The following is a 15,705-nucleotide window of genomic DNA, read 5'->3' as shown; positions in this document are numbered from 1 at the left end:
TTATTGCGAAAGCCTTTTCCACTGCTACTTTCCAGGTGATAGAGAACATTAAGTCTTGTCTTTCAGATGTACAGCTTGAAATGTTTTCAAAAACCTATTTTGGTCATTTCCTTAACCTTCCCGATTTCAAAGTTCAACCCCAAGTGTTTCATGGGTTGTTGCTCCGGGAGGTTCAGCAACCTAATGATGCTGAGTTGTGGGTAATGATACGCGGTGTTAGGCTTAGGTTTAGCATTGAGGAATTTGCATTGATTACTGGGTTAGACTGTGAAGGTGACTGTAGTGTCTTAGATTTTAAGCAAGAGGTTAATAGTCTTTGTGAAAGATATTGGCCAACTTCGTCCTCTATCACTAAGGAATCGTTAGGAATGTTTTACCACCAAGAGGTGGGGTGATTCGATGAGGATGCTTTGTGAAGTTGGCGTTTTGTATTTCGTGGAGTGGTTCTTGCTTAGTGGCACTAAGCATAAAAATGTACCCAAGTCTATTTTAGATGTTGTAGATAGTGGGAGGTACAATGAATTTGCTTGGGGCCGGAGTTCTTTTGAATTGACTATTTCCTCATTGAAGGGTAAGCTTGATAGTTAGGTTGAGGGTGTTAGGAAGGCAAGGAGTTCGGGAAAGAGGCCGAGTGTTTTTTACACTTTGATTGGTTGTCCTCATGTTCTTCAAGTTTGGTTCTACGAGTGTTGTAAGTACATGAAAGGTAAGTACTGCCAAAAGGAAAGCTCTCGTATTCCAAGGATCACTCAGTGGACATGCAATAGTCAACCTACTTTCAAAGTTTTGAAGACTACTATCTTTGATGTTTCCAAAGATAAGGTATATCTGTTTGTTGTAATTTGGTTTTTCAGTAGTTGTTTTTGTGTTGTTTTTCATTATTAATAATCTTCATAATTGAAATTTTAATTTTGGTGTTTTTTGATCAGCTGCAACTTTCAAATATGAGGCCCACGGCTGGTGAGTTCAAAGCTTTGACCGAAGCAGTTTCAAGTTCGACACCGACTACAACTCTTACAAGAGTCTTCCTCTTCCCGAAGAGCCAACTGTTGCTCAGAGTGACATTTCTGTCAAGCTTGATGCCTTTTCTGAGAAATTTCATGGGTTGGAGGTCAAGATCGATTCGTTGCATACTTCCCAACAGAAGATTTCATCTGATTTGGTTGAGTTGAAAGAGTTTGTGTCTGCACAGTTTGTTTCTTTTGGTGCTCAGATGGCTTCAATGCAGACACAATTTTCTACTGTTTTTGCCGATTCCTATGCCAAGGTATTTTAGTTTTTCAATAGTTGTTTTTCGGTTTTTTTTAAGTTGTTTTATACTAATTTAATTTGTAATTTCAATATAGGAAAAAGGCAGTGACTCTTCCAATGATGATGATGGAGGTGGTGATGAAGCAGATTTTGATTTAAATGAATCTGAAGAAACTGGTGAAAATGAAGAAGAGAATGTTATGGGTGATGAAGAAGGGGAGGGTAGTGAAGGTGAAGAGAAGGATGGTCAAGCCGATGAAGATTCTGACTCAAAAGAAAAAAATGATAATGGCAGTGATGATGAATCCACTGATAGTGAGGAGAAGGTAGATAAGTAGACAATGTAACTAGGTTTTAGTTACTTTGTGTGGTTTATTTTGTTGTAAGTCCGTTTTAGGTAGTGCTCTTGTAATTCTATGTTATTGTTATGTCTCTTGTTATGTTTTATTTTTCAGAAATTTGCAACTATTTTTCAGACTATTTATTTGTATTTATTATGTTATTTATATGGCTGTGTTTGTAGATTATGTTGTTCGCAATTTATTGTTGGTCTTCTTATTTTACTTGTTGTTTTTATTTTGTTTTTAAGTTGTTATGTAGTTTTTTTTTAGTTGTTGAAGTCTTTCACAAAAAATAACTTCACTTTTTTCCATTTTCTTTTTCCTTTATTTTCTGTATCAAGAATTTCGTTGATTTCAATGACGGCCCTACTCAAATAGATGTTGAGGCTACTGTTCAGTCCGGTGTAAAAGCAGTTGAGATTATGGTAATTTTGCTTTTGTGTTGTTTTTTGGTTGTGTAAAGGTTGTTATTTTTTAACCATGCTCTAATTCCTTTTTAATACCATATATAAACAGATGTCTTCAGATGGAATTGGTGGTGATCCTTGTAAACAGATTTCAGTTTCTGAAAATGCTGAGGTTACGGATCGTCGTCTTGTTTGTTTTGAGGTATATTTTTTTTTTTGGTTGTTTTTTAGTTTCTTCATACTTTTTGTGTTTAACACTGTCTATTTTCTTTCATTTTTGTGGAAAAAATATATTAGATGGGTGCAACAGGTCTCAATGTTGATTCTAACATTGAACTTGAAGATGACCCAATTCCCGTTGAAGAAACTCCTCTTGTTGACAAGAGGAAATCTAAGAAACCCATAGCGCTGACGTCTCCGTTTATGGAGTATGACTCTTCCATTTCTAGTTCTAAAGATGGTTCTGGTTATGGAGTTGTTAAGTATGTGGCTGGGTTGTGTCCTCTCGATGATAAGATTGGTGAAGATGTAGAACATAAAGACGATATTGATTTTGACTTGTGGCTTGGTGAAGGACGTCGATCGAAGAAAGATCCGTAAGTGTTTATTTTCAGCATTTTTGTTGTGTTTTTGTATTTTTTGTTTTTTACTTTACTATTTATGTTTTATTATTTTTTTTTTTTAAATGTTAGGCATGACAAGGAGAAGGTTTACTTGAAGGGTAAGGATAAGATTGTTCCCCCTTTTCGTTTTGGCGTGGAAGATGTTGCAACCAAGATGTGGTTCCACAAGCTTGCATATCATGGCCAATGTTTGACTAATTCTGTAAGTTAAATTATTTTTTCTTTTGATTTTTTTCAAAAATTTCAGTCTATAGTTTTATTCAGGTTGTTTGTTGGTTGTTTTTTAGTTGTTGAAATATAATTCATTTTCTGATTTTCGAACATTTCTCATTTTTTATTGTTTAGCATCTGGACATCATTTTTTACTATCTACGTAAAAAAGGAAAGTATGCAAAGGAGCCAAAGGTTAAGTTCACAACCACCGATTGCTTATTCTTCAAAACCATTCATGCTTTGTATGAAAAATTTATTGCACAGAAAAAAATCTTTCTTTGATAACTGCCCAGCATGCCATTGCTGATTATATAAGAGGTAGAAAAATGTTATGTGGTTCCCCTTGGCATTTGTGCGATCATGTTTTCTTTATCATCCATATGGAGACTGGATCACATTGGATTCTTGGTCGATTGAATATTGAGGAAAGGCGTATGTACATGTACAACTCCTTGTCGACTGCTATGAAAGATAGTGCTGCTATCAAAGCTTGTCAGCCATTTGCGGTGTTGTTGCCCCACTTTTTTGCTTTGTTTGATGAGTTCAAAAAGGAAAACAAACCGGTTTGTTTAGACCCTTTCGAAGTTGTTAAGGTTGATGGTTTGCCTCAACAAACCTCGAAGTAAGTTGTTTTTATTTTTTATTTTCAAATGTTTTTAAAATTTGTAATGTTATTTTCCTTTTTTAAGTTTTTCTCGTTGTTTTTTGGTTGTTTTGCAGTGACTGTGGTTGTTTCGTTGCATCATTCGCCGAATACTTTATTGATATGAAACCGATTCCTCCCATATTTGATGTTGAGAAACACCGTGATAGGCTTGCTGTGTTGTTCTATAAGTATGCTTGCATGAAAGAAGTGGAATTTATTGATAGTGAAGATGAGGCTCCTCCAAAGGGTCCAAAGAAGAATTTGTCTTAGTTATCTATTGGTTGTTGTTGGAAATACTACTTTTTTTTATGTAGCTTTTGTTTTTTCTATTACCAGATTATGTTCATAATCATAGACAAGTTGTTGTTTCTATCATGTTTTTTTCTTAATTGGAATTGGTTTTTAATTTGTTCATATTTTTGGATTTTTAATCTTTATATTTACTCTTAGTCATGACAGCATACTATTAACAACCTTATTACAACCATCTGACAAACAACTAAATTGCATTTGTAATCACTTTATGTAGTTTATTTTTCCTTCTTATTAATTTCAACCTTCTTCCACTCATTTAATTATTTAACTATAATATTTGATGTTCTTTTGTATATTAATGATAATAATACCAATTCCCTATTATCAATATCTCTCCACATAAAAAATCACAATAAAAAAATGTATGTAACAACCAATCGTAATATGCAGTATGTGTTTTCTAAATGTTTTAATATAGTTGTTTTTTGGTTGATGTGTAGTTGTTTCCACTTCTATGCCGTAATTCTTCTCAGTGTCTTTTTGTTATGTCCCTTTTGTCCACACTTGCCACACTTGTTTTGTTTCTTTGTTTCCCAAGCTGCTGCCATTCTTCTTTTCCTCGGCCTTCCAGACTTGATTCTCTCCTTTGGAGGCAACACTATGATTTCTTCAAAAAATTCTGGAAGTTCCCATTCTCTTACGTTTCCAACTGGGTATACTGTTTCTTCATATGTTTGCAGCCATGCTTTTGATGTGTAGTATTGTGCACAGTAGTTGTATGTGTTTATGTTCAAGTCCTTCATGACGGCGACTGCATGGTTACATGGCATTTCATCTTTTTGAAATCTATTGCATGTGCACGTCTTCTCCTTCAAGTTTACTATTCTTGTTCTGTCTTCATCTATCACCTCAAACAGGTTCTGGTTTGCTGGTTTCACCTGCATGTTTTAAACCAACTTTAAAACAACCAAAAAACTATGCAAAAACAAGCGTTTTTATTTTACTTTATGCGAACGATAATCCGAACTTACCGTTAGTCGCAATGATCGTACATAGTTCCCTATGAGTTTTTTCTCAGATGATGGTGTCAGCCTTGTTGTGCATTTTTGTGCCTCCTTTCTATTATTGTATGTCCACTCTTGCATTTGTGCCCTCAAGCACTCCATTAATGTTGTCACTGGTGTTTCCCTTGCTGCTAAATTTGCTGAGTTCAGTGCCTCAGCTATGTTTGATGTCATGGTAGAGTACCTATAATTTGGACAGTTTCTGTCATAGTTCTACTTTTGAAAAAAAACTCAAACGCAACGCAAAAACAACGCAAATACAACGCTCTAAATATGTGAACATATCATTAATTTTATCCTTCTTATTAGTTTTCACCGTTGTTTTCTCGAATGATACCTTGACCATTTTTCATGGCCAATTTTCTCCAGGTACGGTCTTATGCGCTTATCCAAGTTGTCTAGCTCCCTCATATGGAATTCAAACTCCATTTCTGTGTAAGCTTTTGCAGCTGCAAAGAATGGCACTCTGAAATGCTTTGCATTTTTCTTGAATTTTGTTTTGAGGTTCGACAAGAGGTGGAAGATGCAGTAGCCATGTGTTATTTCAGGGAACACTTTCCTAGTTGCTTTGATGATGCTTTCATGTCTGTCTGATATTAGGCATTGACATTCTCGAACCCCGAATGCTTCTTTTATTTTTTTTAAGAACCACTCCCACGATTTATCGTTCTCAGAATCAACTATGCAGTATGCTAGTGGAAAAATTTTCGATTCTGCATCTTGTGTGTTGGCAGTGAGCAACGTGCCTCCATACGCGGCCTTTAGGAATGTACCGTCTACCACGATGATTGGTTTGCAGTTTGGCCAACCTTTTATAGCGACATTCAATGCAACAAATGCATATTTGAAACTCGTCATCATCATCTTTCTCTATGTCTATTAATGTTCCTGAATTTTAATCAAACAGGATTTTGTCAAACAACATGTACTCAACGAAATAACAACGCAAAAACAACTGTTTTTTCACAAATATTTTCAAAGTAAAATTTTTAAATTTTTTTTACCTGGATTTGTTTTCTGTAGCATGTACAGGTATCTTGGCAAGAGATTGTACGACTCTTTAGCATTTCCATGTAGCTGGGTTTGTGCTCGCTCTTTACTACGCCATGCTTTCATGTAATTCATCTTTACTCCGTATTTGTCTTTCATTTCTGTCTTTATGTCTCGGGGCCGCACTTTGTTTTCGTGTTCAAGAATTTTGGTTTTACAAAATCTGCTATCAACTTTGATGTAGCTTGTCGTTGATCTCCAAATCTTATTGTAACTGCACATGTGTGTTCTTCTTCGTAGCTCCTTATTATAAATGTTTCTGTGTTTCCATTTTTTGTAGCCTTTAAACTCCATTTGCAGTTTGTGTCCAAACACACTATGTTGTATTCTTTTGTGCAAGATTTCACTACTTTGTATTGAAATGTCTTCTTGATTGCAAAGTAGCATAGTGTACTTATCAATGTTTCTTTGTCCTTGTAAATTTGCCCCTTCTCTATTGTTTCATGTCGTTTGTCATTGATGATCATCATTTCTGTGTTGTCCACTTCCTCTTCTTCTTCCTGGTTGTTTTCTAGTTGCTGTACCATTTCTCGTTACCACAAGCTTTGCATAGTCGGTGAAGTCAAAATCTTCATCTACCGCCGTAGTTTTTTCTCTCGTTGTTTTCTCGGTTGTTGTATGGTTGATTCGATGACACTGCTATTCGTTTCTAGGAAAAATGTATCAACTTCACCAGATCCCATCGTCTGCGCAGATAGTTGTTGCTTGGAAGTTGTTGCCGTGTTGTTTCCAGGTTGCTGCAAGTCTTCCTGTGCCGCGTTGTTCTCATACGATTCCATGATCATATTGTTTCACACCATTGTTTGGTTAGGTGGTGCCGTGTTACTGGTTTTGTTCACACACAATGGGTACCTTGTGAAATCAACCTCCTTCGTTAATAGCTTTATGTAGAACAACAGACTTTTGTCATCCTTGATTTGTAGTGGTTGGCCTCCTTCCTTCAGTTGATATTTCAGTTGTAGTTGTGTTGATTCATGGTTGCATTGGAGTTCTTCCATCATTATTCTCATTAGTTCCTCAAAAGTGCACTTGGTCGAAATTAATTCTCCACTTGATTCATAATCAACATAGTTTTTGTTGTCATCCCAATGCCCATTGCTCTGCACCAATATTTGTAATGGTTCTGTTTCCTGAAATAATGTAAATTATTTACTTGGTTCAGTTTTTGTAGTTGCAAACAACTATTTTAATCTGTCAAAACAACCAATAAACAACTCTTTCCGGAATAACTTATGCATCTAACACTTTCAAATTTGTCGACTATTTATATAGCTTAAATCAACTATCAAACAACTATTTTAAAAGCAATCAGTAATTAATAACAATAGATTCATATTTTCTAGTTTGTAGATCCCAAACAACTATTATTCCACTGTAAAACAACTTGTAAACAACAGTTTTCAGAATAAAACACTGTAGCAATTATTTATATGCGTTAATGTTTATTTTCATGCAAACCGTTGTTGTTTTTTTCTCAGCTTCATCAATATTTCATTATTATTTCAATTTAATCCGGTTTTCATCAATTAATATCAAATTACTATTCATCTACACTAAAAGATGTTTTCACGTTCCTGAAAAAATTTGTTTACCTTCAATTCTCCTTCTGATTCAATCATGGGTGAGTTTCTTTGATTTCCAGCTCTCCTTCTACTCGGTTCTTCTCCTCTGATCGCGATTTCTTTGTTCAATGATTGTTGTTTTTGAGTTTTTTTGTACATCAATGGAGGTTTCCTGGTTTTTTTTTTTTCCTTTTCGTTTTTGATTTTGGATTTTCGGGATTCAGCTTGTTTCCTAGGAGTTCTACATTTTTTTAGATTTTGATTTTGCTGGTTTTGGAAGAAAGATGGTTGAGATTGGGTTGTTGGGGTTGGATCGCTGGGTCACGAAGAAGGGTGCGGCTGGGTCACGAAGAAGATGGTGTTCCGTTTTGCTTGGCCGGCATTTTTGTAATTAACAACTTTATAGTTTCTATTTTTGTTTATTTCCTTTTTTAGGGTCATAAATGTAAATTTATTACATTTTAAGTTTATAATAGAAAAAATCTCATATTTATATATAAAAGAATAGTTCTTCTTATAATTCAACCAGTTATGTTAAATTATTCACGTTTAGCAATTAGACATTAATTTTCATGAGAATTTTTTTCTAGTTATTGTTAAGGGCCTACTTTTTTAGCAAGATATATACACTTACTCATAGAATCATTGATTAAAGTAGTAACGATGATAATTAAAAGACTACAAAAGTAAAATAAAATGTCTATCTATAGTTATTATATGTTTTTTTTTTCCAATGAAGATTCTCTTTCTATGAGTGATTTGTGATTGAAATACAAAAATAGATGAATATGTATATTGAAAAATCTAGGTGTGTTTTTAGTATTTTGGATAAAGTTGGAAATTGCAATACTTCTTCGATAATTTTATAATTTTTTTTAAAAATATTTTTGAATGGTGAAAATATAATGATCTAAACTGTTTAATTTTGCTTGTTCCAAAAAATATTACACAAAAAGAAATATTTTATATATTAATTTAAGTAGATTAAATATCATAAAAATCACAAGACCATAAAATGAGATCAAATATTCAGAAGAAAAAAAATAGGGTCATAGGGATTTCAATTAGGGTCCTAAGTTAGGAGGGTGTTATACACCAATAGTATTTTTTAATATTATCTTAACTAATTAGCCAAAATGTACAAAAATAATAAAAACAAAAACCAAAACAAAGATGAGTGAGTGGTGTTTTGACCGAACATCGTTCAAAGTATTTTTGATCTAATTGCAATTTGCAGTCATCATTTTCCTGTTTTAATTTGGGTTCTTTTCATTCTTCGTTTTGTTCTTATATTTTTTTTCCTTCATTCTGTATGACCTCTTTTTGCAACTTGGCTCATTGTAAAAATATTGAATTGACCCATTTACATCAATTTTTGGTTTCGTTTCTACAATTTCACAAATGTTTTGCACCTATATTTTTCGTATTTCAGGCATTTAATGAAAAAAATATTTTTATCCTTCATAATAGTTTTGAGCATTTGGTTATAGAGTGACACATTCTACACAAACCAACCATATACAAATTATGCACATTTTGTTTTTTCTTAAAGAATAAAACAAATGCAAACGAAAATGATTTGTAACTATTTCATGGGATGGGTAATGCAACTTGCATTGTACGAGGTGGGGAATGATATAACATACAATTAAAGTGGTGATGACAACATAAGATTGATGTGGTCCTAACAAGATTTAATGTTTCACGTCCATTCCAAGGCCACACTCAACCAATCATGGCCTGCTTTGCTTGCTAATATTGCTCACATCTAACTCTTAAAATAGTAGTACATATGTAATATTAACTGCACACTCTGCTCTGTATGCATTGACTAGTTTGGGAAATGGTCCCCTATTATTTCAATTTATGTGGCCAAAACATAAAAATAAGATGAATTATTCATGCTCATTATCTATTCTGGAGATGAAAATTGATGTGGAAAATGAAAACAAAACAGTACATTGTGTGAGTAGAAAAAAGGAAGCGTAATAATCAACAGGAATATTTACCCTATGTACATCATTTTTTAATTTTATAAAAAACAAAAAAAAAGAAGAGGAACAATACATCTAAACTACATTCCGTAACGTTGCCAAATGCTCATGTTGTGCTTTGTCTTAAGGCTCTGTGTCATGTCAAAAATCATAATCTATGTCTGTCAAGTTCTGGGAGGCAGAGCGCTTAACCAACCGTTCTTGCTCATCGTACCTATCGAGATTCTCACAAGGGGCAGGGAAGACGGTTCCTATTACTCGCCCGTACACAAAGGCACACTGGAAAATATGCTTCTTCTTGTAGGTCAGTCCCACTGACATATCCCGGAAAGTCACATTTCTCACTGGAATTTCTGAGCTTCCATGGATACGCACAGGAACTCGAACACCCTGTCCGTGGACACCTGTGAAGCTTATGTCCTCGAGAATTGGGAAAGCTTTCCGATCGTAGTTGTCGTCGGGGTGTTCGTTGTAGTCTGTCTTTATAACAATTCCCACGCGAACATTGTCGAATGTTAGGTTGCGGTAGGTTATGTGGCGGACATATCCACCTCTTCCTGGAGCTGTTTTGATGCGGACAGCGCGCCTTGAGCTCCACACGAGGAGATTCTCCACTGTCACATTTGAAACCCCACCAGACATCTCACTGCCTATTGATACGCCAGCACTGTTGCATTGTTGCCAAAACGGATTCAAGTTATTCTCTTGTTATAAATATGAAAGTTGGATTAATCCACCAATTTTTTTAGTTCAAAGTTCAAACTTCTCTTATAGTGAAACATTTCGTGTATTAGGGGATGTAAAACATGGCCCAAACTGCATTTAATTAAAGATAAATATTGGCTTCAAGAGACTTGACCTAAAAGACATCCAAGGAGAAGGCGTGGCAATGTTCTAGTCAAGAAATAAAAAAATTGCTAAAAAAAGAATATAGAACATGCATTACAAGTTAAAATGAAGAAGTCATATGTTTACTTAAAAATTCTTTAATAAGTGAAAAGGGAAAAACAAGAGTTTCATCATATATATTGGCCTAAAATAACTTGGTATTTCATGATTGTTTTTTTACTTATAAGAAGCTTGTAATTTGACTTCCCAAGATCTCATTAAAATAATTGCTCTTATTGAAGGGTAGATTATACTTGTATTCAATTTAGCATTGACCTATTACTAGTTCTCAAACAATATTTTTTAGAATTAAAATGATCTAACGAGTGATATATTAATTTTAAACAGCTATCGGCTACCGAAAAACAGTAAAATCTCATTTAAACCACTAAGGCAGACATTTCTTTTTGGGGATTAGATTGAATGAAAAGATCAGTCAATCTGTAATAAGGAAAATCAAATTTAAGGGAGTTCGCCTATGTTTCTTAACATACCGTGGATTTCGTTAGGAGAAGAAAAAGTACAAGTCATTTTATGACATTTTCCCTCAGTGTAACAGCATTTGGACAGAGACAGGACAAGGGAAAATATAAAACTGACCTGACCATGGAGCGAACAACAAGATTCCTGATGAGTATGTTCCTTGAAGGCCGTCCATAAGAAATTCCATATTGATCCCAGCCGCTCTTTATAGCAATTGCATCATCTCCAACGCTAATATAACAATCCTCAATTACCATATCCTCACAAGAATCTGTTTGCCATGCAAATTTGGAGCTAATTAATACGCAATAGTCAATAGATACATTAGATAGACATACCACTGTAACATTACTATAAGTGTATTTGGTAATATCATCCCAAACAGAGGAATGAAGAAGTTTTGACTTTTGAGTGCTTGTATAATACCACTGGCGATAGGACTAATGCTAAGCTTATGTTACATGAAACTGAATTAAGAAGCAGAAGCCAGCTTACCAGGATCAATCCCATCAGTGTTTGGAGCTTCATATACCGGGGCCAAAATAGTAACATTTCTAATGGTTACATTTTTGCAGTCATAAGGATGAAGTGTCCAAAATGGAGAATCACGCAATGTTATATTAGTAATTACAATATCACTTGACCACATGATCTGTACAAGTGGTCCCCTAGTGTGGTTGAGCAGCTTTTGGCGATACTTCTTCCACCATGTTTGACCCTGCCCATTTATGGTACCGTTATGCCCTGTTGGTCAATGAATATAAGCCAAAATCAGAAAATTTCATAAATCAAAGATTTAAAGACACATATAGGGAACAGGAAAATGGCAAACTTAATTTTTAAGAATTAATATGTCGAGTTGGTGGATCATACTTCTCAGTGCTGTTCAATTTCATTGCACATTTGGTATACAGTCCGAAGGAGTTCAGGTTATTTTGGTGCATTTCAGTTCAGTGTTTGGAAGTATGGTTGCTTCAGATTAAAGGCAACTTGTTTCAGCAGCTGTCTTTTTTTTGGGGTATAATAGCTGGAACAAAATGGAAGGATTTTTGAGAATAGAGAAAAGAAGGTAGAGAGGCGGCGGGTGGAATAATTTCAAGCTGAGTATCTGGTATTATGGCTGCACAATGATAAGAAGTTCATTTTATATTTCACAGTTTTTTTACTGTAATTTTTGCTTTCTGCCAGGGGGCTGTTTTGGTGGATGAATTTTCCCATCTTATCTTGCATTTTTATATTTCAGAGCAATAATAAAGGGGTTTTTTTTTCAGTACGCTGAATTTGCCTACCTTCCTAATAAAAGTGTTTACAGAAAAATATTTGCCTACCTTCCTAATAAAAGTGTTTACAGAAAAATATTTGCCTACCTTCCTAATAAAGGGTATAACATATATAAGAAATTAATCAATGCCTGATACATGATAGTCAAATGCAAGATGACAGCTTTTCCCTACTTCTTGCTACTAAGACTTATGAGTAGGGGTGGAGTGAGGAAACTGGTAAAAGACCATAATTTCATTTTCAGAAAATATTTATTCGGCTTTCATTAGGCTAAAGAAAAAGAAATGATGGTTCAATGGATGCAAGTATTTGCGACACTCCACAACCAAACAAATAGGTTACCTCTATCCACAAACTCAAATAGAATGCCAAAATCTGATGTCAAACATATATGAAATATGCTTACAAAATATAATATGATCAGCTTACTATGTTGGAAGTGATGAACTTCTCATCAAATCAATGTTCATACGATCAGCTTACTATGTAACTCATTTTTGGTACTACAAGCCTTTTCTTTCTTTTTCCTTTTTTGCTTAAAAAGGTACTAGAAGTCCAGAAGTAAAAAACTGTATGCCCCAAAAAAGAGAAATATATGTTACCTGTAATAACAAGGTCTTTAAGATTTTGGCCATGAATCAAACTCCCATATCGAGGCCCAGGGTGCTCTCTCCCATACCCATATGAAGGCAGTGGAGGCATAAGTGGCCAATACTTCTCATCCTTCACATATAATACGAGAGAACACTTGTAACATCAGTACCAACTCTAACAATGTGTATTGATCAGGAAAAAAAGAATAAGAGAAAGAGATAGAAATCTCATCAACTGGAACGAAAAAAGATGTACAATTGGAAACTTCAGCATAATGAAACTTGTGTATTGAAACTTCACACTTTCAGTCATTTTGCACAAAGAGTGAATCCCATTACTTACACTACTATATGAGCAGTTCCACTAACACATATAAAACTATACATAATTTTTCGTTATTTGGTAATATTTTCTATTCAACAACAGTTTCACAACTGTATTATAGCAAGCATTATAACTTAAATATTCTCAAAGTGTTTAACAAAGCTAGAACTACATGTTTGTTTGAAAAAAGCTAAACCGATATGTTATCAGAGAGTTTTACAAAGCAACATTAGCCAACAATAGCGCGAACATGGTAAATGCTACTAATAATCACTAGGGGCATTTGCATAACATTGCCCCCCAAAAAAGGCAAACTTTACTAAAATAAAGAAAAACATTTAAATACAAGAACAAGAACTCACCTGAATTCCAAGTATTTCAGCATCTTCGGCAAGGAAAAGAGTCATATGACTAGTTAGATTAAAAGGGGCAGTAAGCCACCGACCAGGCGGCACATTAAGCTGGCCTCCTCCTTTCTTGCCAAGCTTAGAAATAGCCAAAACAGCCCTCTCAAAGGCCTCAGTGTTCACAGTAACCCCATCACCCACAGCCCCAAAATCCGTCAAATTGAATGCCACCGGTCGAAGCTTAGGCATGGGTTTCGTCACGGTTCGTCCGAATAACGAAAACCCATCAATCAAATTCCTCTGCCAAACGAAAAGTGACAAAAAAACGAAGACCCAGAGTGTAGTGAAGAGGGTCCTATGCGAGGATACGAACGCCGGAATCCATCGTCGGATGTCCAACCTCTGGTGGTGGAACCGCCCTGCAGGTACGGTCTCTACCATGATGAAAAGACCGAAAGTTTGAAAACGGATTCCGTCCTGAGAAACTTAATGGGGTCAGTCGATGCTTGACAAGACAAGAAAAATGGTGATTTACGATCTGGGTGAGTAAGATATTGAGAATATGGGATCTGGGGATCCAATTTTTTTGTTTGCAAATAGAAAAGATTGATGGGAATTGTTAAGAAATAGTAATAGTTTCGTAAAATTGGTGGGTGAGGTGTTAATGATCAGAGTGTGGTAGAGTTTAGATTCTTACTGAAAATTTGAGTGTTTTTAAAGGGAAGGCTCTTCTCTTCTCTAATCAAGATTGAGACTTGGCCAAGATTTTTTTGTTTAGAGACTCGGATGGATTAACAGTGGTTAGTCATAGCGGGTCCCATCAAAATTTCATGACCTTTGTCATATGTTATGCCACCTTTACATGAAAAAAATTGATTTTGATTTTTTTTTTTTTTGGAGATTATTTCAAAAAAAAATATAGAATTTTAAATATTTGTAAGGTTTTTAAAATTTTATTTACATAAAATAAAGTCTTTAAATATTTTTTTTTATGTTGTACTCTCCTTATTTTGTTGTTAATTTTTTATTATTTATATATAATTTGTTTGGTTATTTTGATATTGCTTTTCTCACTTTCATTTGATTTTATTGTATTTTTATAGAATACATCACATACTATTTTTTAATTTTTTTAAAAAAATTTATGATTTAGGTTGCTTTGGTGGTTGTTCCGATAATTTCTATGTGGGTTGTTATGTAGATTTTAGTTGCGATTTAAATTACTATGCGAGTTGTTATATGTGGAAATTCATAAAAATACAAAAAAAAAGTATATATTTTAAAATGTAAAAATAAAAAAAAAATTAAAAAAAAACTTTGAATGTAAAATGTGAAAACTTTACAAAAACTAACAATTTATGTAATTTGTTTTTTAAAGCAAGAATTTTAATTCATATGAGAATCAAAAGCAAAAAGAAAAATTAATGACTTGTATATTTATAACTAAATAGAATTAGAATTTCCATCCTTCAAAATTTTACATGTATTAAATTACAATCTCCAAACTTTTAAATCATAAAAAGTTTCTCCTAATTAAATTATTAAAATTATTGAATTCAAGAACTAATTCAATTCTACTAATAGTCGTCTAACGTAATGATTATCTAGTATTAAATTATACTCTTGAAACTTTGACATGATATCGTAAACTCTAACTTTAATAGAATTTTTGTCCAAGTTAATCGTCTACTAGTAAAATTGAATAGAATTTATATAATCCAATAATCCAAAAATTTGGAGAAAGTTTTTAATGACATTGAAAATTTTAAAAGTAAGATTTAATATATATTAAAATTTAAAGAGCAAAAATCGTAATTAACATAAAAAAATATAAATTAACATTTTGACTAAACAAGAAAAACATATTTCATTTGTTCTGTTTTTATTAGCAAAGTAACATATTTTATTTGGTTGGTTAGAAAATCAATAAACCTTCGTTGTAATTTTTTTTATTCTAAAAATTTAAAAAATATATGTTTTGTTTTTTAATCCAAAAGTAACTTAATAGTTATATAATTTAATAGGCACATAATTTTAAGTGAAATATTACTATTATTTCAAAGTATTAGCTCTTGGACTATTTACGTTAGGTTTATCTAGTAAGACAAACTCCAAACTAAATTATTTTGAATTATAACTAATTTTAACATTATTTTATTTTTCATTCCTACTACAATACTAATAAAAATGTTATTATTATTATTATTATTATTATTATTATTATTATTATTATTATTATTATTATATGTTGTGTGATTTGACCACTCGAATTGAACAATTAGTTAATGCAATAAGGTTAATAAGACGTCAAGTTAGTTATTTTCTATTTTCACATTCCTTCTCACCACATCTTAAGATATCTATATAAATCTCTTAGATTCA

General features: G+C 33.4%; 4 protein-coding genes across 4 annotated transcripts; 2 read left to right on the top strand and 2 right to left on the bottom strand.

The window, feature by feature from the left end:
* The first annotated feature begins 988 nt into the window (after positions 1-988).
* LOC133031902 (uncharacterized) lies at positions 989-1,719 on the top strand. Its single transcript, XM_061105668.1, has 2 exons — positions 989-1,267; positions 1,347-1,719. Exons 1-2 carry the CDS (start codon positions 1,214-1,216, stop codon positions 1,587-1,589), a joined length of 297 nt encoding a protein of 98 aa, XP_060961651.1. The 5' UTR covers positions 989-1,213; the 3' UTR covers positions 1,590-1,719.
* Positions 1,720-1,817: 98 nt separating this feature from the next.
* LOC133031896 (uncharacterized) lies at positions 1,818-3,895 on the top strand. Its single transcript, XM_061105663.1, has 2 exons — positions 1,818-3,457; positions 3,556-3,895. Exons 1-2 carry the CDS (start codon positions 3,162-3,164, stop codon positions 3,749-3,751), a joined length of 492 nt encoding a protein of 163 aa, XP_060961646.1. The 5' UTR covers positions 1,818-3,161; the 3' UTR covers positions 3,752-3,895.
* Positions 3,896-4,248: 353 nt separating this feature from the next.
* On the bottom strand, positions 4,249-5,949 carry LOC133031145 (uncharacterized). The gene is made up of 5 exons (XM_061104556.1): positions 5,805-5,949; positions 5,574-5,688; positions 5,138-5,266; positions 4,768-4,984; positions 4,249-4,674 (listed from the first exon to the last, which is right to left on the bottom strand). Exons 1-5 carry the CDS (start codon positions 5,947-5,949, stop codon positions 4,249-4,251), a joined length of 1,032 nt encoding a protein of 343 aa, XP_060960539.1.
* Positions 5,950-9,298: 3,349 nt separating this feature from the next.
* LOC115705394 (probable polygalacturonase) lies at positions 9,299-14,177 on the bottom strand. The gene is made up of 5 exons (XM_030632729.2): positions 13,339-14,177; positions 12,661-12,781; positions 11,273-11,521; positions 10,895-11,048; positions 9,299-10,073 (listed from the first exon to the last, which is right to left on the bottom strand). The coding sequence occupies exons 1-5, from the start codon at positions 13,762-13,764 to the stop codon at positions 9,548-9,550; spliced, it is 1,476 nt and encodes a 491-aa protein (XP_030488589.2). The 5' UTR covers positions 13,765-14,177; the 3' UTR covers positions 9,299-9,547.
* Positions 14,178-15,705: the final 1,528 nt, after the last annotated feature.

Source organism: Cannabis sativa, chromosome 1 (genome assembly GCF_029168945.1).
Source record: "Cannabis sativa cultivar Pink pepper isolate KNU-18-1 chromosome 1, ASM2916894v1, whole genome shotgun sequence".
Lineage (NCBI taxonomy): Eukaryota > Viridiplantae > Streptophyta > Magnoliopsida > Rosales > Cannabaceae > Cannabis > Cannabis sativa.
Note: the sequence above shows the minus strand (reverse complement) of the source record. Positions and strands in the feature narration are given on the sequence as shown.

Excerpts from the sequence above, each read along its gene's own strand:
- LOC133031896 (XM_061105663.1), top strand. The coding sequence starts at position 3,162 with ATGTTATGTGGTTCCCCTTGGCATTTGTGCGATCATGTTTTCTTTATC. Across the intron at positions 3,458-3,555 it reads TTGCCTCAACAAACCTCGAA|TGACTGTGGTTGTTTCGTTG; the intron begins GTAAGTTGTTTT and ends GTTGTTTTGCAG.
- LOC133031902 (XM_061105668.1), top strand. The coding sequence starts at position 1,214 with ATGGCTTCAATGCAGACACAATTTTCTACTGTTTTTGCCGATTCCTAT. Across the intron at positions 1,268-1,346 it reads TTGCCGATTCCTATGCCAAG|GAAAAAGGCAGTGACTCTTC; the intron begins GTATTTTAGTTT and ends ATTTCAATATAG.
- LOC115705394 (XM_030632729.2), bottom strand. The coding sequence starts at position 13,764 with ATGGTAGAGACCGTACCTGCAGGGCGGTTCCACCACCAGAGGTTGGAC. Across the intron at positions 11,522-12,660 it reads TAAAGACCTTGTTATTACAG|GGCATAACGGTACCATAAAT; the intron begins GTAACATATATT and ends ATTGACCAACAG. Across the intron at positions 11,049-11,272 it reads CACTGATGGGATTGATCCTG|ATTCTTGTGAGGATATGGTA; the intron begins GTAAGCTGGCTT and ends CATGGCAAACAG.
- LOC133031145 (XM_061104556.1), bottom strand. The coding sequence starts at position 5,949 with ATGAAAGACAAATACGGAGTAAAGATGAATTACATGAAAGCATGGCGT. Across the intron at positions 4,985-5,137 it reads GGCCATGAAAAATGGTCAAG|GTACTCTACCATGACATCAA; the intron begins GTATCATTCGAG and ends TCCAAATTATAG. Across the intron at positions 4,675-4,767 it reads TACGATCATTGCGACTAACG|GTGAAACCAGCAAACCAGAA; the intron begins GTAAGTTCGGAT and ends TAAAACATGCAG.